Source organism: Marmota monax, unplaced genomic scaffold, assembly GCF_021218885.2.
Source record: "Marmota monax isolate L192 unplaced genomic scaffold, Marmota_monax_Labrador192_F-V1.1 WCK01_AAM20220418_F8-fsc00019, whole genome shotgun sequence".
In the NCBI taxonomy this organism is placed as follows: domain Eukaryota; kingdom Metazoa; phylum Chordata; class Mammalia; order Rodentia; family Sciuridae; genus Marmota; species Marmota monax.
Window position 1 is genome coordinate 9,668,820 of NW_026695242.1, and position 20,322 is coordinate 9,689,141.

At 35.0% G+C, this 20,322-nt stretch overlaps 1 protein-coding gene and 1 non-coding gene across 13 annotated transcripts in view; both read right to left on the bottom strand.

Moving 5' to 3' along the window:
- LOC124076022 (cell division cycle and apoptosis regulator protein 1) overlaps window positions 1–20,322 on the bottom strand; it is a 194,266-nt gene that overhangs the window by 8,668 nt on the left and 165,276 nt on the right. For 11 of the 12 annotated variants that reach the window (XM_058577940.1, XM_058577943.1, XM_058577941.1 and 8 more), the window contains 11 exons: window positions 18,611–18,740; window positions 18,070–18,231; window positions 14,193–14,418; window positions 12,723–12,836; window positions 12,018–12,184; window positions 11,083–11,293; window positions 10,190–10,273; window positions 6,150–6,335; window positions 3,364–3,555; window positions 1,532–1,771; window positions 851–962 (listed from right to left, as the gene is read on the bottom strand). In XM_058577940.1, the coding sequence (XP_058433923.1) occupies window positions 851–962; window positions 1,532–1,771; window positions 3,364–3,555; window positions 6,150–6,335; window positions 10,190–10,273; window positions 11,083–11,293; window positions 12,018–12,184; window positions 12,723–12,836; window positions 14,193–14,418; window positions 18,070–18,231; window positions 18,611–18,740 (1,824 nt within the window). Of the gene's footprint in view, window positions 1–850; window positions 963–1,531; window positions 1,772–3,363; window positions 3,556–6,149; window positions 6,336–10,189; window positions 10,274–11,082; window positions 11,294–12,017; window positions 12,185–12,722; window positions 12,837–14,192; window positions 14,419–18,069; window positions 18,232–18,610; window positions 18,741–20,322 lie in introns of those variants that run through there. The other variant, XM_058577944.1, reaches the window with a different exon arrangement.
- On the bottom strand, window positions 12,315–12,379 carry LOC124076192 (small nucleolar RNA SNORD98). Its single transcript, XR_006846289.1, has one exon. It is a non-coding gene; the product is annotated as a small nucleolar RNA SNORD98 (small nucleolar RNA).

A 20,322-nucleotide genomic window follows, 5' to 3' on the forward strand; every position in this document is an offset into this window, starting at 1 on the left:
TGTTTACTAGAAAGTATTTATTTATTTATTTATTTATTTAAAATATTTATTTATTTATTTTAATTCTCGGCGGACACAACATCTTTGTTTGTATGTGGTGCTGAGGATCGAACCCGGGCCGCACGCATGCCAGGCGAGCGCGCTACCGCTTGAGCCACACCCCCAGCCCAACTAGAAAGTATTTAGAGTGTCAGCCAGACATGGTGGCACATGCCTGTAATCCCGGCAACTTGAAAAGCTGAGGCAGGTGTATTGAAAACCCAGCCTCAGCGACTTAGAAAGACCCTAAGCAACTCCGCAAGACCCTTTCTTGCAAGTGCTCTACCACAACCTTAGCCCGCCCCTACATGGTTTTTAAGACATAGGTTAATAGGTACCATGGGTAATTATTATTAATAGTATTTAAACCATAAATATATACTCATTGCATGATGATAGTATTCACTTAAAAAATAAAAATAAACCAAATTATTTTTCGAAGAATATATTCTGGCTGGGCATATGTGTACACCTGTAATCCCAGCTACTTGGGAGGCTGAGGCAGGAGGATTTCAAGTTCAAGTCCAGTCTGTGAAAATTAGCAAGACCCTGTCAGTTCAATGGTTAGAGCACTTGTGGAGCTTTTGTAGACCTTGGGTTCAATTACCAGTAGTATAAAAAATAAAAAACCAAAAGCACCAAAATATAGCCTTCTCACCTAAAAATTAGTAAACAACAATTAATATATTTTCATTAGAGAATATTTTAACTTTCTAATAAAAAATATTAAAATCATAGATTTCACTGATACAAAGTCAGCAAACAAATGTTTTTTCAAACATAATCAGTAATAAGAAAATTTGAATCATACCATCTTCTTCATCCTCAGCTTCTTCTGCTTCCATTGGGTCATATTCATCATGATTATTATCTTCTTCAGTTTCATCATCATCTTTAGAATCATCTTTCCTTTTATCTTCTTTCTGTAATTTAAAATTTAATAAGAAAACATTAAGTCCATTACATTTATTTATTTAAAGGACTGGGGATGTAGCTGAGGTAGGGCATTTGCCTAGCATGTGTGCAACGCGCTGGGTTTTAATCCCAGCATCACCAAAAAAAGGTATTTACTTAAAATAGTTTCAAACTATAAATTTCTTAAAAAAGGAATGCTTTTTTATTTTAGTTGTATAATGGACATCATATCTCTATTTAATTAATTATTTTTATGTGGTGCCTCACACATGCCAGGCAAGCATTCTACTACTGAGCCATAACCACAGCATCCATAAAGTAATACATTTAAGAGTAACAATAGCTGGGAGTGGTGGCTCATGCCTATAGTCCCAGCAACTCAGGAGGCTGAGGAAGGAGAATCTCAAATTGGAGACCAATTTAGCAACTTATTGAGGCCCTCAGCAGTTTGGGGAATTGGCTTAATTAAAAGACAAATTTTCTAAAGTATAAGTTTGGCTTCATATTTTAATATTCTGATGGAAATAACATCATTTGTTACAATCTAAAAGAAGAAATTATGGAAATAATTACAGACCTTCCTTTCATCTCTATCTTCTTTTTTATCTTTATCATCTCCTGATTTTCTCCGTTTGGGTTTTGGCTCATCATTTTCGTCATCTCTTTCTTCTTTTTTATCTTTTCTCTCATCTTTTTTGCTTTTCTTATCCTTTTCTTTTTTGTCCTCTTTCTCAGGAAGAGAGAGTAATGATTTGTATATTCTGACACCAAAATCTCTCTGAAGCATTTCATTGAAAAGTTCTGCAAACAATGAAACCTATAAAAAGATATGAAAATTAACACAAATGCAACAGAAATATTAAATCTAGCAGTTAGTAATTTTAATAAATATTTGCTGAATCTATTAAGTACATTTAGAATATAGTTATAATAATTGATGTCAAAGACTCAAAATGCTGAAACAATGTTTCAAAGATATAAAATATTAGGTTAGTACAGTTTTAGTCAAATACTATAATAAGTAATCTACTATAGAAAATCTGAAAAGAAAAAAAGAATTCTATACTCCTAACGAAACTATTAATCTTCACAATACTTTATTTATTCTATAAGGGTTTGTTTATATTTCCATTGGTTGGTCAATACTTTTTTTTTTTTAATATTTTTTAGTTGTAGATGGACACAATACCTTTAGCTAATTTATTTATTTTTATGTAGTGCTGAGGATTAAACCCAGTGCCTCACACATGCTAGGTAAGCTCTCTGCTACTAAGCTATGACTACAGACCCAGTCAATAAGTTTTTAATCAAATGCCTACTATGTACCATGGGCTGGGAATACAGCAGTGAAAAGAAAAAAAAAAATTTTATTTCAGCACAAAGGTAACAAACCTAGTATAAGAAATAACCCAATTAATATCAAATTACAAGAAAAACAAGCATATAAAGGGACTGGGATGCAACTCAGTGGTAAAGCACTTGCCTAGCATGTATTTTATAAAAAGAAAGTGAGAAAGAGTAGTTAGACAAGGTCTCTTTCTGACATTTAAAAAGTGACCAGAGAGCTGGGCATGGTGGCACAGGCCTGTAATCCCATTAGTTTAGGAGGCTGTGGTAGGAGGATTGCAAATTCAATGCCAGCCTCAGCAACTCAGCAAGATCCCGTCTCTAATAAAATTCAAAAGGGGTTGGGGAAGTGTCTCAGTGGGTTAAGCACCCCTGGGTTCAACCTTCAGTACCCTCCACCCGACAAAAAAGTGACTAGAAGGCAATGAATAAATGAATTATGAAGATATCTAGAAGAACATTTCAGGCATTTAAAACAATTAAAAACCCTGAGTATGGAATATCCATTATTATTATTATGCAGAGAGCCATGGTAAGAGCTACCACATATTCATCAACTTATACACTAAAATATACTTATTTATTTATTTATAGCACTGGAGACCAAACCCCAGGGCTGCTCTGCAACTGAGCAACATGTCCTCTCCTTTTTAATCTTTCTGAGACAGGGCTAAATTACCCAAGTTGGCATTGAATTTACAATCCTCTTGAGTTACTGGGATTACAGGTATGTACCACCATGCATGGGCTTATCTAAATAGTTCTAAAGCTATTCAGGATTTCAACAGATTCTTCAAAAAGTTCAAATTTCTTTTTTAAAAGCCCACAACTTGATTAAGAATTTAGATCTAACTATCAATTTATAGAAAATACAGAGGACACAAGCATATTTCAGTGGTATTACTATACCATAGGATTAAAAAAATCAACAAAAGTAATTTATATGAAACTTTATAGAATAAACTATTGATTTTCCTAATTAGCAACTGGGAGAAAAAGAGATTTAAGAGACACACAATATGTGGACCTTATCTGGATCCTGATTCAAAGATAAAACATTACCTCAAATGAATGTTCTTTATTATCTTCTAATCTGTAGTCCAAAAGGACACTCAAAGACATGATGCTACAATCAAACTTGCCACTTTTTGCAGCCCAATTTGGATGCACAATGATGGCTGGTTCATCAGGCAAAATGTATCTTCTTTCCCGACGCTGGCGTTCCATTTCCTCTTGACGTTTTCTTTCTTCCTCCTGGATTTTGAAATTTTAGTTCATGGTTTAAACCTTCATGTACAATATGTATGTATTCAAAAAATGTATACCATATAAAGAAAAACGGCAAAATACCTAAAATTCTTTAGAGTGACCAAAACAACTATAAGGATTGAAAAAAAGAGAACAGTTCAAATTTACTAAGGGTAGTAGCTTTTGTGGGTCCGAATTCTTTCTTTTGGATATCTTTTTTTTTTTTTTTTTTTTGCTGTACTGGGGATTGAACCCAGGGGCATTCTACTACCCAATATTCCTAGCCCATTATTTTTTTCATTTTGAAACAGTCTCACTAAGTTATACAGGCTGACCTTGAATTTATAATTCTCCTGCCTTAGCCTCCCTAGTAAATAGGATTACAGGTGTGTACCACCACACCAGGTTCTTTGGGTTCCTGACCATAAGAGACTGAAGACCAAAAGTGAGAAATGTACACAATAAGACTGAAACATCCTATCAGGCCAAAAAGTAAGAAATCCTTCAAAAAATGATGAGGATATATCAAAAGGACATATAACTTAAAAGGGTTCCCACTGGTCAATTCTGAAAAAATGTTATCACCAAAATAAGTACTTTACCTGCCAATTGATAAGAAATCACAAGTTCATGTATTGTCTAAAAAAAGGTAATTCTCCTACATAATCACAAAACCATTATCACATCCACAAAATTTAATAAAACTTCAATAATATCTAATGTAACAACTACATATACAATCAAATTTCTCCAATTATACTGTTCTTTTTTTTCCCCCCAGTACTGGGAATTGAATCAGGGACACTCAACCACTGAGCCACATCTCCAGCCCTATTTTGTATTTTATTTAGAGACGGGATCTCACTGAGCTGCTTAGCGCCTCACTTTTTGCTGAGGCTGGCTTTGAACTCTGATTCCTGCCTTAGCCTCCTGAGCCATTGGGATTACAGGTATGTGCCATCACACCTGGCTCCAATTATACCAGTCTTTTTTTTTTTTTGAGAGAGAGAGAGAGAGAATTTTAATATTTATTTTTTAGTTTTCGGCAGACACAACATCTTTGTTTGTATATGGTGCTGAGGATCGAACCTGGGCTGCACGCATGCCAGGCGAGAGCGCTACTATCGATTGAGCCACATCCCCAGCCCATATATCTTTCTTAATGACATTTTTTCCCTAGCCCAGATCCAGTCACATTCACTAACCTTCTTCAATCTAAGACAGCTCCTAAGTTTCTTTCTTTAATGTGGATACATTCTGAAAAGTTCACACAACTTGCTTTATAAAATTTTTTTCACTTTTCAGATTTACCCAATTGTTTTCCTTACAATTTGATCTATGTCACATACTTCTCGAAGAACTACTTTAGGAATTGTGGATGGGTATTTTATAATACATCACATTTAAAAACCCTAAGGGTTTATCCAATTACTGGGGCTAAAACACACTAGCTCTCAAATTCAGAGAACACAATAAGCTTATGCACTAAGGAATAAATGTATTAGATATAAAACTGAGGTACAAAATAGCTTGAATAATTTGTCTATTCTTGAGTAGAATCCAATCAAACATATTACTTTAGAAGCATCACAATTAGGGCATGAGCATTTCATTGGAACTCAAGCTGAATGTTTTTGTTTTTGTTTTTTCCTGATAAGTGGATACTAATTCACAATGAGGGCAGGGGGTTAGGGAAGAACAGCTTTGGATAGGCAGAGGGGAGTGAAGAGAGGAGACAGGGTATAGAAGTAGGAAGGATAGTTCAATGAATCGGACATTATTACCGAATGTACATATGATTAAATGATTGGTATGATTCTATACCATGTACAACAAGAATGAGAAGTTATACTCCATATATGTATCATATGTCAAAATGCATTCTAGGGGCTGTGGTTGTGGCTCAGCGGTAGAGCGATCGCCTAGCACATGCGAGGAGCTAGGTTCGATCCTCAGCATCACATAAAAATAAACAAATAAAAATAAAGGTACTATGCCCAACTATAACTAAAAAATATTTTTTAAAAAAATGCATTCTACTGTCATGTATAACTAATTAGAACAAATAATTTTAAAAAATTGCAGAACTATTCATTACAGGTATGAATTTTTAGATAGGTGCAGTGGCACATGCCTGTAATCCCAGCTACATAGAAGCCTGAGGCAGGAGTACAAGTTCGAGGTCAGCCTCAACAACTTAGGGACACCTTCAGCTCATTAGTGAAAAAACCCGGTCTCAAAAAATAAAAAGGGGGGCTGGAGTTGTAAGCTTAGTGGTAGAGCATTGCTTCCCAAGTGTGAGGCGCTGGGTTTGATCCTAGCACCACATAAAAACAAATAAAGGCATTAAGTCCATACATAACTTAAAAAAAAAAAAATTTTAAATGAAACTTAAAAAAATAAAATAAAATAAAAATAAAAAGAATTGTGGGATTTAGCTCAGTGGTAAAGCAACTGTGGGAAAAAATTCTACTTTTACCTTACATACCTTAATAAAACAATACACACACACACACACAAAGTGAAGTCATATATTCCACGAACACCCAACATACTAAGAGAAATACCAATACAACTATATTCAAATGCTGAATAAATACCTCCTTATCATCTTCAGATTTCCTATCATCCTCTTCTTCCTCTTCTTTTTCAGATTTCTCTAATTCCTTCTGTTCTTCTTTTTGTTCTTCTACTTTAAGTTGTTTTGTCAATCGAGCTATTAACTGGGATTTTAATCCTTTGGAACTAAGGGCTCGACTTTCTAATTCTTTTCGGAGATCATTTACCTAAATGTATGCAACATAAAAACATAGAAAAAGAAAATGAGATGTAAACAAACTATATACTTTTACCTGATTTAAAAAAAAAAAATTTTTATGAAAAAAGACAGACGTGCTGGTGCATGCCTATAATCCTCTTGGGAGGCTGAGGCAAGAGGATCTCAAGTTCAAGGACAGCCTTAGTAAACAATTTAGCAAGGCCCTGACCTACTTAGCAATTTAGCAAGGCCCTGAGCAACTTAGTCTCAAAATAAATAAAAAGGTGCCTGGCAACATGGTGCACACCTTTAATTCCAGAGCCTGAGGCAGGAGGATCGTGAGTTCAAAGCCAGTCTCTGAAAAACTGAGGCGCTAGGCAAACTCAGTGCAACCCTTTCTCTAACTAAAATACAAAATAGGGCTGGACATGTGGATCAGTGGTTAAGTGCCCCCTGAGTTCAATACCCAGTACCAAAAAATAAAAAATAAATAAAACGGTAAAAAAAAGACTGGGGATATGGCTCAGTGGCTAGGTACTCCTGAGTGCAATTCTGGGTATCCAAAAAAAAAAAAAAACCACACAGGTGATATGTATAGAATATTTTGGAAAATAATTCAAAACATTTTAAGATGATTCAAAGTCCTTTTACTGTTCCTTTTTTCTTCTTTTCTTTTTTTTTTAATGGTACTAGAGGTTGAACCCAAAACCTTGCACATGCTAGGCAGGTGGTCTGCCACTGATGTATCCCCCTAACCCTTGACCCAGTAATTCTAATTTCTGGGAATTTACCTAAAGAAATATCCTGGGGGGCTGGGATCATGGCTCAGTGGTACAGGGCCTGCCTAGCATGTGTGAGGCACTGGGTTTGATCCTCAGCTGACATAAAGATAAATAAATGAGGGGCTGGGAATATAGCTCAGTTACTAGAGTGCCTGGGTTCAATCCCTAGTACTCGCCCCCAAAAGTAAATAAAACTATTAAAATTATGTGTGTGTGTGTGTGTGTGTGTGTGTGTATGAAATATCCTGAACTCAGGGAGAAAAACAGATTTACTAATTATTAACCTTTTTTTGGAAATACTAGGAATTGAACACAGGACCTTTTTGGGTATTAGGTAAGCCCTTTTTTCACATTATTTTGAGATAGGGTCTCACTTAGTTTCAGAGGCTGGACTAGAATTTGTAATCCTTCTGCTGCAGAGTTTCCCAAGTCACTGGGATTACAGAGTTGCACCAGCATACCTTGTTAGATTTACTTACAACAGTCCTTCACTTCAAAAAAGTAAAGAATCTGCACATTCAATAAAAAGCAATATCTAAGAAGTATTAATACATAAACCACATATAATGTAAAATTGAAAAACAATTACATGAGAAAAAAAGATGTTAAATGAAAATGATTAAAATGCAACTTTTAAATACAACTTGATTTGAGCCAACCAACCAACTAAATACATTACTTATATCCTACAAAAAAGAAAACAGAATCTGGATGTGGTGGCACACACCTATAATGCTAGCTCCATGGGAGAATGAGGTAAGAGGAACCCAAGGTCGAGGCAAGGCACCCCTAGGCAACTTAGCAAGACCCTATACAACTTATCAAGACTATTTGAAAATAAAAAATTAAAAAGGACTATGGAATGTAGTTCAGTGGTAAAGTGGCCCTGGGTTCAATTCTCAGTACCAAAAAAATAAATAAATAAAAATAAAATATAGAACTTAACATCAAAACAATCAAGTTTAAATTAAAAAGTGTTGGGTATAGTCTTAGTCTTATTGTCAATGTTTTCATAATCTTTTGAGTACCCTATATGAACCTGATATTGACGATGACAACTTGGAAGCAATTAAAGAATAACTGCCGCAGTCTGGCTGGGCACACAGCCTTGTAGGTTCAAACAGCAACCTTTATTCCCGAACTCTCACCTGCACTCTACACACACTTCCCGGGAACACACTGCTCTGCGCGCCAATTCTCTGAGAACCCCAAGAGAACTCAATGGGAACTCCAAAGTAGTGCCCAAGGCACCAGGATCCGCCCTAATCCCAGGAGGATCTGCCCTAATCCTGGAGCTGCCCTATTCCCAGCAGGATCTGCCCTAATCCGGGGCAGGGTCATCTTTCAACCATTCCCTCTGGCAAAAATGCCAGGCATCATTCTGACTAAACTGTGGCTCTCAACAAATAACATTCTTATGACATACAATGTCTACATACTAAAAACCAATGAGTTTAAAGTCAAGGTTCAAGCCTTGCTAGGTCCTGTAACCTCAGCTACTTAGGACTTAGGAGGCTGAGATAACAGGTTCACAAGTCAAGGCCAAATTCAACACTAAGTGAGATGTGTTATAACTCTTAAAAACCCAAACAACAAAATAAAATGAAATTAGTGCTGGGGATATAATGTGGTGATAGAGTAGTCCAGGGTTCAATCCTATGTACTAAAAGAAAAAAAAAAAAAATCAGTCTCCCCCCAACCCCCCAAAACCCCACAAACACAAAACAACAAAAATCCAGAAAGAAATTGTTCCTAACTAAGTAGAAAAATTGTTTTGTGCTAAGAGCAAAAGTCAACTAGAAGGCATTTGCTAAAAACAAACTGTAAAAGGCGAAGTAAAGATCAGTCTCTATCTTGACCATAGACTATAGTTCGGAAATACAAAACAGCAGAAAGAATACTAAGATAACTGGGCTAGAGACACCCAGAAGAAAAAACTAACGCAGGTTAACCACTTATTTTCAAAGAAATTATTAAATTATTTCCTTCCCAGTTTAGAGGCATACATTCTACATTTTACTCTTAAATTTATTTTTAAAACAAGTTCATCTTTTTCCTGTTTCTTTTCTGACCCCTGAATTTAAGTTACGTAAGTTTAGAAATTATTTCTTTTAATATTCTTTTTTAAATTTTTATTTTTTAGTTGTAGATGGATACAATACCTTTATTTTGTTTATTTCTTTTTATGTGGTGTTAAACATTGAACCCAGTGCTTCACACATGCAAGGCAAGTGCTTTACCACTGAGTCACAACTCCAGCCCCATAAGTGTAAGAATTCTGGCGCCTCCCACCTCCTTTTTTTTTTTTTTTTGGTACCAGGGTTTGAATCCAGAGGTACTTAACCACTGAACCACATCTCTAACCCTTTTTATATTTTATTTTGAGACAGGGTCTCACTAAGTTGCTTAGGCTGGCTTTGAATTTGTGCTCCTCCTACCTCAGCCTACCAAGCCACAGGGATTACACAGGCCATGTGCCACTGTGCCCAGTGATAAATTCTGCCTTCTTGGTCAATTACTGAACCATAAAACAATATTCCTGATATTACAGGTACTTTGAAATTGCAAGCATTTTACAGGTACTAGCTAGACTGATATTTAACATCACTTTTTAATTTATACATGTATGTATATATTCACAGGTAAATGCAATATATTATAGTTATATAAAATCAGTGAACAGCCAGACCTGATGGCGCAGGGTGAGGCAGGAGGATCACAAGTTCGAGGCCAGGCTGGACAATGTAGCATGATCCTGTCTCAGAATAAAATAAAAAGGGCTGGGGATGTAGCTCAGAGGTACAGTGGTTGTATAGCACACAAGGGCCTGGGACAAACTCCAAAAAAAAAAAAGTGGACTTTACCCCACTGAGCTAAATCTCCAGCCCTTGTTATTTATTTGAGGAAGGGTCTTGCTAAATTACCTGGGCTGGCCTCAAATTTGCCTCAGCCTCCAAAGAACCTGGGATTCCAAATGGTGCCAAGACAGACTTCATTTTGAATGGTTTTTATTTGAAAAACATACTACCATCATTCTCACCAATGTTATGTATTCCTGTTAAAGAGATTTCAAATTAAAAACCATAATTTTCAAAGTTACCTTCATTGTCTTTGGATCAAGTTTAGACCAATGGGTAGGAGTGGAAATTTCTTTAGCTTCACCATCATCCTTTTCTTCTTCATCCTAATATACAAAGTTAAGAACATAATTACCATTTTGAAACCTTAAAATAAATTTAATTCACTTTTAAAAGTCTGTTGCTGATCTGTGCAAGGTCACAAATGTTTCAGATTGTCTTCTCCTAAAGTTATTATTTAGGCAAGTCCACGTACATACATTCTATCATTTTTAACTGATCACAAAGACACTCATCAGCCAATCAAAGCCAGATCTGTGAAACACAAAAGGGTGATAAATTACAACACAAAGGATATCAGGGATGCACAAACACTGCCGGTCTCCACTAACCACACAGTGTGTGATCTTGCCCCAATTTTCAAGCCACCCAAAGACTGATTTAGTCAGACCTTTGAAATGTACCAAAGACGTTGCCACATAGCCTGAAATTTCAAATCTCTCAGACTTGTGGTTGTCCAATTTCAAATATCCATGACTAGAACTGATGACCATGAAAGAGAAAATCTTTTAAATTTTAGAAAATGGCAAAATGTTTAAAATGGCTTAATACTTAATCTTGCTCAACAACTGGTCCCAGATTCCAGCAACTAGATCTATGATAGAAACAAAATTCTGTGCAATTTAAGCACAACTTATTTTCCTTTGAGGTCTCAACACTCTCAACGTTAGCATAATAGACAGAATTTTTAAGAGAAAAGAACATTCAACTATACTGCTGAAAGCTGGATTACCAGTCGCTGTTACCACTTATGTTCCTCCATGTGTGTTTGTTATGTAGTGTGTGGTGTGCATTTGTGCCTGTGTTCCTGTGCCTGTGAGAAGCGGAAATAGAAAAAGGGATTAGCGTTCAGTGCCTGTTCTCCATCAGCCTCCTTGCGTTCACCCTGAAGCTTCTCGACCAGCTGCTGCTTGTATCCTCGGGAGAGGGTTTCCCACTCTGAGCGGGTGGGAAGGCAATGCCAAACATCCGGGAAAAATAAAACCACTGTCTCCACATGAGCTGGAACTGTACGCCCCTTGTGGGTCTCCTCAGGGCGATGGTAGCGAATCTCTGCAAAACGGTACCTGTTGCAAGGGAAGAAGCATGTTGGAAAAAAAATTCTAAAATACATTTTAAAGACCCTAGTTCACTTGTAGCACATCAAGTAAAGAAATTTTGCTGCAAGAACTTGAGGTTGGTCTAAAGAAAAAAAAATTATAGAAGCCATAGTTCCTCTTTTGGTACATTTGTACAATATTTTATTGAATAAAAGAATAAGTTCCCACAACACATTTTCAAGTTTGATTACAAAGCTACCCATATTTTAGATAATACCTGAAGAAGCTGGATAGCTGTTCAGATTTCATGTGCTAAAAAAGAATATTCTCAATTAAGTCACAAGAAATATACTAAAATACATAGGACAAATAAGCCTCAAGAGAAAATATGGCTGAACAAAAATAATCAGCAACTACATCATTTAATAACAAAAGAATTATAATGAAATGAAGTTCTCTCTTGACGATCTTCTCCAGCTATACATGAAATGAAAAGTATTTTCAACATACAACCAAACTTCCAAAGTACAGCATAACAAAACATTTAAATTTTCAGTATATTTTGATTAGTTCTTAATCCTTTTTCCAAAAAACATTTTTGGCACCAAATAAACTTTTGCTACAAATGGGGATTTTTCCTTTGAGATTACCTGCATGACAAGTGTTGCTAAAATAAGGGGAAAAGGCTGATCGATAAGAACATCTACAAATCTATTAAATATTTCTAATCAAGAAATGAATTGATACTTACCATTGTGTGCAAACACTTAGATCAATGCCTGTCAGAGCCTTACAACAACGAATAGCAGTCTTAATCAACACGGAGGGATCTTTTTCAGGGTCTGGTCCATCCAACGAAGGAGACCAGTGCCCACCAATGGCCATGGCTTCATCCTTGCCTTTCATGCCCACTAAAAACTAATTCAAAACAAAGAATCACTTACATACATTATATAACTTGTGAAATTACAAATAAATACTTGAAAAGGAAAGGTACAAACCTTTCCAATATCATTTTTACTACCTCAGATATCTGTCAGTCAAGGAAGAGTTCAGTTCATCGTGTTCCACACTGCATTTCAGCAATGGAATAGGATTTACACATCATAACTCATCCTTCTATAATATTTCTTCAGTTACCATTCTTTTAAAGAAACAAGCTATAATGCAAACTTTAACGCATCCAAAGACATTCTAAATCCCATTATCACTAAGATTTTAATATGCTACAAATACAACAAATCAATGACAGTTGAAGTCGTTATACACAAATAAAGTATAGCCACAATCTGCAGTGAGAAAGACATCTGTATTATTAAATTGTGAGTACCTTAATAATACTAAAATCATTTAGTAACAAGATTAAAAATATGCTGTTTTTAAATTTCACATATACACAGTAAGCACTAAGGTAAATGAATATACACCTAAAGATAAAACAAATAGTTTATTTTACCTTAACAAGTCTAGCAGGATGTTGAAATCCATCTCGAAGTTCTTGTGGGTCTTCAGCAAGAGCACAAGACTTATGATACAAATCTTCCATACTAGGACTAGCCATCAGCATTACCTATTATAGTCAAATAATTCAATCCTGTCAAAAGTCTAATGTAATGTAAAAAAAAATGAGAAGCACTACTACTTAAACTCACATTTTAGTTATTTGAAATTTCTCATAAAAATGAATGCAAAATGTTACAGAAATAAGTTAAAATATTAAATACCTTATAAAGTTTTAACTTATCAAGGGAAGATTTTTTTAAATTTCTGAAATTATTTTAATTTACAAATAGAAAATATTTTGGAAGAAAAGGGAACAAAATTTTACTTCATGAGGTTCTCAAACCCTTCGACAAAAAGTATTGAGCCACCCACAATGATGTTATTAATAGGGATGGTAGGTTAATTTCAAAAGAACTTTAACAGCATCCAAAGACATTCTAAATCCCATTATAGCAAAATCTATTGCTATTGTCATATAGAAATATTCTGGAATTCTTTTCTATCAGGTTTGAGCTTTTTTTTTTTTTTTTGGTACCAGGAATTGAACCTAGGGGCACTTAACCACTGAACCACATCCCCAACCCCTTTTTATATTTCATTAGAGATAGGACCTTGCTAAATTGCTGAAGCTGGCTTTGAACTTGAGATCCTCCTGCCTAGCCTCCTGAGCTGCTGGAATAACAGACGTGAGCCACCACTCCCAGCTTGGGGCATCTCTTAACAAACCAAATTGAGTCCTTCACAACTGCCAACTTGACTCAACAAACTGTATTACCTGACTATGAATGTCTGCCTGCCACCACTCGAGATTTAAGGGATGCTTTTTAGATCAAACAATGTTTTAAACCAGAAGAAAACTAACTCTGATAAGCCATATTCTGAATGTTATCCTAAAGACAAAAATTCAGTACATTCAACCAATATTAAATTTTATCTGGGGCCAAAAGTCATAAAAAATAAAACGGGTTGGGGATATAGCTCAGTGGTAAAGTGTCCCTGGGTTAAATCCCCAGTACAAAAACAAACAAACAGGGCTGGGGATGTGGCTCAAGTGGTAGCGCGCTCGCCTGGCATGCGTGCGGCCTGGGTTCAATCCTCAGCACCACATACAAATAAAGATGTTGTGTCTGCCGAAAACTAAAAAATAAATATTAAAAAAACAAACAAACAAAAAAGTCATAACATTCAACTTTCAACTTCATCTTCACATTTTTATAAGGATTAAAATGTTAAAACAACCATTATTTTATTGCATAATAAGTGATGCACAAAGAGGTTAAATTACTTAAGGGGATGTGGTTCAGTGGTCAAGTGCCCCTGAGTTCAATCCCCCATATCCCCTCCCAAAAAAAGAATGGTTCCACATATCCTCTTATTTTTGAACAACTACGAAGAAATTAAGCTGTAAATCACAAATACAAACCTTTGCACTGTATAAATGGTCAGCATCTGGAGGATCAAGAATGGCCATATTTTTTTCTAATGACTCTACTTCTCTGTGCATAACATAGAAATTGCAGTAATTTCCAAGCTGAAATGGTCTTGACAAAGGGAAAGCATCCACCCATGTAAACTGAGCATCAAAAAAGTCACTAGGTATATATAAATTCTGATAACGGCGCCTTAGTTCCATCATGTCACAACTAGGACTGAAAAACAGACATAAGTAGTGAATAAGCAGCCTTACACCAAAGATTATACATTCACATAATTCTGAAGCTAAATAACCTTACAGAGTAAAAAGCAAGTTGAAAATAGTCAATTAAATGAAGTACAAATTCAGATGGAGACATGTGAAAATTTTATTTTACAAATTTGTATATAGTTGCAGTTTTGAATTATCAGTATCTAAGTGTTACCTTTATTTCTCTACTTTTTGTATGTAGCTTATAATTCATTAGAGAAGACACTTTGAAATAAAGAAAACCCACAGCTCTAGAGAAGACTGAAACAAAAGTAGTTTTGACTTAGTTTAAAATGTATATTACTTGAGAAAAATCATAATTCCCACAAAATACATACAAAGAAGGGACAAGAGTAATACCAAATTAGTACTCAAATACCCCTTAATCAGACTTATTCAGCAAAGAAAAAATTCAAGTTCTATTCTAGATTAAGCTTGTAGATCATTACACTTAAATTAAAAATCAAATACTAAAATACAAATGAAAAAAAATATATAAATGAAAAAAATATATATAAAGTGTTCTTTATATTATCTACACCTCTATACTTCTCTATAAGAATTTAAGTAAATCAATACCTAATTATTATTATTATGTAAAACGGAAATAGAACTCTTGCCTTTTAAATCTGGCACTGATATTTTAAAGATTAGTTTCCTGAGGCTGGGGTTGTGGCTCAGTGGTAGAGTGCTTGCCTAGCATGTGTGAGGCACTGGGTTCGATTATCAGCACCACATATAAACAAAAAATAAATAAAGGTCCATCAATAACTAATAAAAATTTTTTAAAAAATTAGTTTCCTTTTCCCCAAAAAGCAATTTTTTTTTTTTTTAAGTTTTTGGCGGTGCATGTGGTGCTGAGGATCGAACCCGGGCCGCATACATACCAGGTGAGTGCGCTACCGCTTGAGCCACATCCCCAGCCCCTAAAAAGCAGATTTTAAAGGCGAGAAACTCAAAGATAAACAATTGAACAAAAGGGCATAACTGATGGGCTGGGATTGTAGCTCAGTGGTAGAGTACTTGCTTAGCATGTGTGAGACCCTGGGTTCTATCCTCAGCACCACATAAAGGTAAATAAAGATGTTGTATTCATCTACAACTATAAAAAAAAATTTTTAAAAAGCATAATTGAGGGTCAGAGTTATATCTCAGGGGTACAGCACTTGCCAAGAATATGTGAGGTACTAGGTTTAGCAGCACATAAAAATAAATAAAATAAAGGTATTGTGCCCAACTAAAAAAAAACAAAAACAAAAAAAAGCATAATGAGCAGGTGAGGTGGTCCAATTCTAGAAACTCACCAGGCTATGACAGAAAGAGTGCACTTTTGTGAGACCGTCTCAAAACAAAACAAAAAAAATGGCTGGTGATTTGGAGATGTAGCTCACTAGAGTACCATTGGGTTCAACCCCCATTACCACACACACAGACACACAAAAAATGAAACACATACATGAATTCTGCTGGACATGTTGGAGCACATATGTAAGCCAGCAACTTAAGAGACTGCGACAGGAAGATGGGCAGTTCAAGGACAGATTCTGCAACTTAACGAGACCCCCATCTCAAAATAAAAATAAAAAGGTCAGGGGATATACTTCACAGGTAAAGTGCCCCTGGGTTCAATCCCTAGTACAGGAAGAAAGGAAGGAGAAAAAAAAAAAAAAACAACTAATCTCTATGTAGAGATGTCTTTATCAGACACCTAAAAACAAAAAATAGAGATACATTGGGTATATAGCTTAGAAACAGACTAATTGCCTAGCATATACAAAGCCCTGGTTTAATCCCAGCATCACAAAATAAAATAATATTTTATTTTATTTTTATTTTACTTTGTGATAATTTTCTATTGTGGCTGCTGATATAATTATACTTTATCTGGTTAAGCTTCTGTCAAGGGGTTGGGGTTGTGGCTCAGAGGTAGAGTACTTTGCCTAGCATGCATGAAGAACTGGGTTCGATCCTCAGTACCACATAAAAATAAAATAAAGATATTGTATCGACCTAAAACTAAAAAATAAATAAAGATTGTATCAAAAGTGTGCAAAATATATTTGAGTTTTATTTTTAAGGAACAAAGTATATGTAATAGTTTCTCAGTACCAGAATTTTAGAAGTTTTACCCCATAGGAATAAAATCTATGATAAAACAGACATAAGTCCACATAAAGCATTAATTGCAAATAAGTGCTCATAATTATATTAGTATAAAAAATTTGATTTCCAGAACTACAGATTAAGGAGACATGGAAACTTTAAAATGATGTTTATTTGTAATGGGTTTGATTGATATTGTTAGCAGTAAAAGTGAAACTGTGAAAGTGATCTTAGTAGGAGCTGTTCTATTTCATATCCTTATTTATTTTGATAGCAGGGCGCATCCCCAGCCCTTTTTTATATTTTATTTATAGACAGGGCCTCACTAAGTTGCTGAGGCTGGCTTTGAACTCACAATTCTCCTGCCTCAGCCTCCCAACCTGCTAGGATTTATGGGTGTGAGCCATGGCGCCCGCCTCAATTATGTATCTGACCAACTCTTCCTATATAGTGTTTAATACTGGGAAAGATGCATAAAAATTAGAGCTCCTCTATTTAGTACCTTGGGGAATGAAGTAGTTTTGGTACCAACAGATTTTTTTAAGCCTAATAGTAAAAAAGGATAATAACAAAACTAGTATAAATTAAGAGTACTTGCTAATCTGGCCAAAGTTAAGAGTAAATAAACAATGAAGTAATATAAACAAGCAAAGTCACCAGTTAAGAATTTCTTGGTATTCAGTACACTAAATCACACTGTTTATCAGATCTAGAATTGAATATGCAGAAATTTCAACTTTTGACAGGCCAACATAATAAATATTAAAAATTATATCTTCTCAGGTCATTCAAGTACACACATTATTTGCACCTATGCCAAACAGTTCTGACACTGCTTTTAAAGATTTTCTTATTTTACTGTCCATTTGCTTTTTCCATCTGTTAAATCTAGTAACCCTAGTTGCCATCATAACTCACTACTATTATCAATTAAGGAAAATCTAAAATTGCCACACTCTGGGTGCTCTAGATACTGAACCAAACAATAATTCTGCAAGCTAATGGATTTTATAGCTAAAACTGAGAAATTCTTGGTAACTTGCCTCAACCTCTGATTCCAAAAGCTCAATAATTTATTTATGGACACAAACACATGTATATTATATAGGTCTCAGAACATACGCAGATCCAATTCATACTTTATACTATATTATCACAAATAAGCTTGAAACAATTGGTTTACTTGTTATTGCTTCATCACATATAATGTGGATCTTCATCAATAAATGTGGATCTTAAATAACTCTAATGTTAAGCAATGATTTCATCACAACAGAATTTCCTTTAGAGGTTTTCTTTTTGAATAGTTGATAACTTTAAAGTTATGAGTACTATAAATAATACACTTTAGCAGAGAAATAAATGACTACTTCAAATTGCATTTCTATCCTTATAAGAGCACTAAATGTCAGCACATGATTTTCTCAGGTAAAATATCCTGATTATAACACATTCCACACTAATCTATACAAAATTACAAAGTTAATAACTGAAAGAGAAAAAAAGAACTTACCAATCTAAAGAAAACTTTGAAAACTGCACTGTGTAACGTGGAACAACACGCCGAACTCTCCGAGGCGATCTTTCTCTCTCTCTTCTGGGAGACCTCTCCCTGGAACGTTTCCTTTGAGGTGATCTTTCTCTGGATCTACGTCTTTCTCTTTCCCTTTCACGACTTAAAGTAAATTTATATAAAATTATTACTAATATTTTTGGCATAATGGCAGTTTTTTAAAGAAATAATGTAATAGGTTATAAAAACAACACATTTTTAACTCTTCAAAAATGTATTTTTTAAATGTTATGTTGCTGGGCAATTTATCAAGGCCTTAAGACCCTGTCTCAAAGCAAAAAATAAAAGGGCTTTGGATGTGGTTCAGTGATTAAGCACCCCTGGGTTCAATCCCCGGTACCCACCCCCCCAAAAATGTTATATGTATGTGACACGAAGTTTATCACATTAACCAGTTTTATCTGCACAGTTCAGTGGCATTAAATGCATTCACATTTTGAATAATCACCACCACCATCTATATTATATTCTTAAAACATACCTTCGGTCTTCTTTCCTATTAGGCACTTGATCTCCTCTGTCATTCCTTCCTGAAAATCTAGATGGTGGATCTAATCTTCGTGCTGGTTGTGGTTGTGAAACTATACGAACAGGGGGCTGCAATAAGCCAGCTTCAAAAAAAAAATACAGAAAAAAATAAAATTAAACTAACACATTTAAAGAAAGTACAAGGGGCTGGGATGTGGCTCAAGCGGTAGCGCGCTCGCCTGGCATGCGTGCGGCCCGGGTTCGATCCTCAGCACCACATACAAACAAAGATGTTGTGTCCGCCAAATACTAAAAAAAATAAAAAATAAAAAAAATAAAAAAAAAAAACAATGAACAGAATTCTATAAAAAAAAAAAATAAAAAAATAAAGAAAGTACAAAAGTATTATGAGATTAGATGAAATTAGTCTAACAATTGGGAATAAAATTGTTCATTCACAGTTATCATAATTTATACATTTTGTTGTAGAACTGGTCCTGTCTTAGGGCAAGGACTGTAGCTCAGCGGTAGAGTGCTAAGTATGTGAGATCCAGGTTTGAAAACCTAGTATCAAAACAAACAAATAGGTACTCAAATCCCAATTCACAATGGTAAAATAAGATATTTTAAGAAAACTATGAGGAAAAAAAATCAGAGATCAGAGAACTGTCAGATACTTGGAGGAAACAAGTAGTTTGGACAGAGTCTGGTATTATCTAAGAAGATATATGTACTCCTCACACCCAACAATTCCATTCAAAGATACATACCCTAGAAAAAGTCACACACATTGTCTGTGAACACACGAGAATGTTTACAGAAACCAAAACAAGAAATAACCAAATGATTACTAAAGGAGAACAGATAATTGTACAATATTCATACAATGGAAATGCACAATGAAAATGAACAAACTATACCCACATGAAATAAATAGAAGGAAAAACTTTAACATAATGGTGTAAAAAACCTTACACAAGCTAGAATATAAGTGGAATCTCATATTAAGTTCAAAAGCAGACAAAGTAAATTGTATTCAGGATATATATTTTGAGAAAAAAGGAGGCAGATGGGTGTTGAGGGATGTAGTTCACTGGTAGAGTGCTTGCCAGTTATGAAACACAGCACTGGGTTTGATCCCTAGCACTATACACAAGTATTAGCAATGTGTTTTTTGTTGTTGGTGGTGGTAGTGCTGGGGATTGAACCCAAGGCCTCACGCCTGTTAGGCAAGCACTCTACCAATTGAGCTATATCCCCAGCATGCAATGTGTATTTTTTGACCTGAGTAGTGAACAATCAGGTGTTCATTTAAAATTAATAATCCATTATGCTGTAACCTGGTTTTATCATTTTGCTATAGCTATACCATGGAGTTATACGTTTTATCACTTTGCTCTAGTATAATAACATACAATGAAAGAGAAAATGCCAAATTATATATCTATAAAAATAAAAAAATAAAGTTATTATGTCCATTTACAACTAAAATTATTAAAAAATGAATAAATAAAAATGATTGAACCTAGGGATACTCTACCACTGAGTTACATCACCAGATCTTTTCTATTTTTTGTTTTGAAACAGGTCCAGGTTGGCTTCCAACTTTTTTTTTTTTTTTAATATTTATTTTTTAGTTGTAGTTGGACACAATACCTCTATCTTAATGTGGTACGGAGGATCGAACCCAAGACCCTGCACATGCTAGGCGAGCACTCCACCACT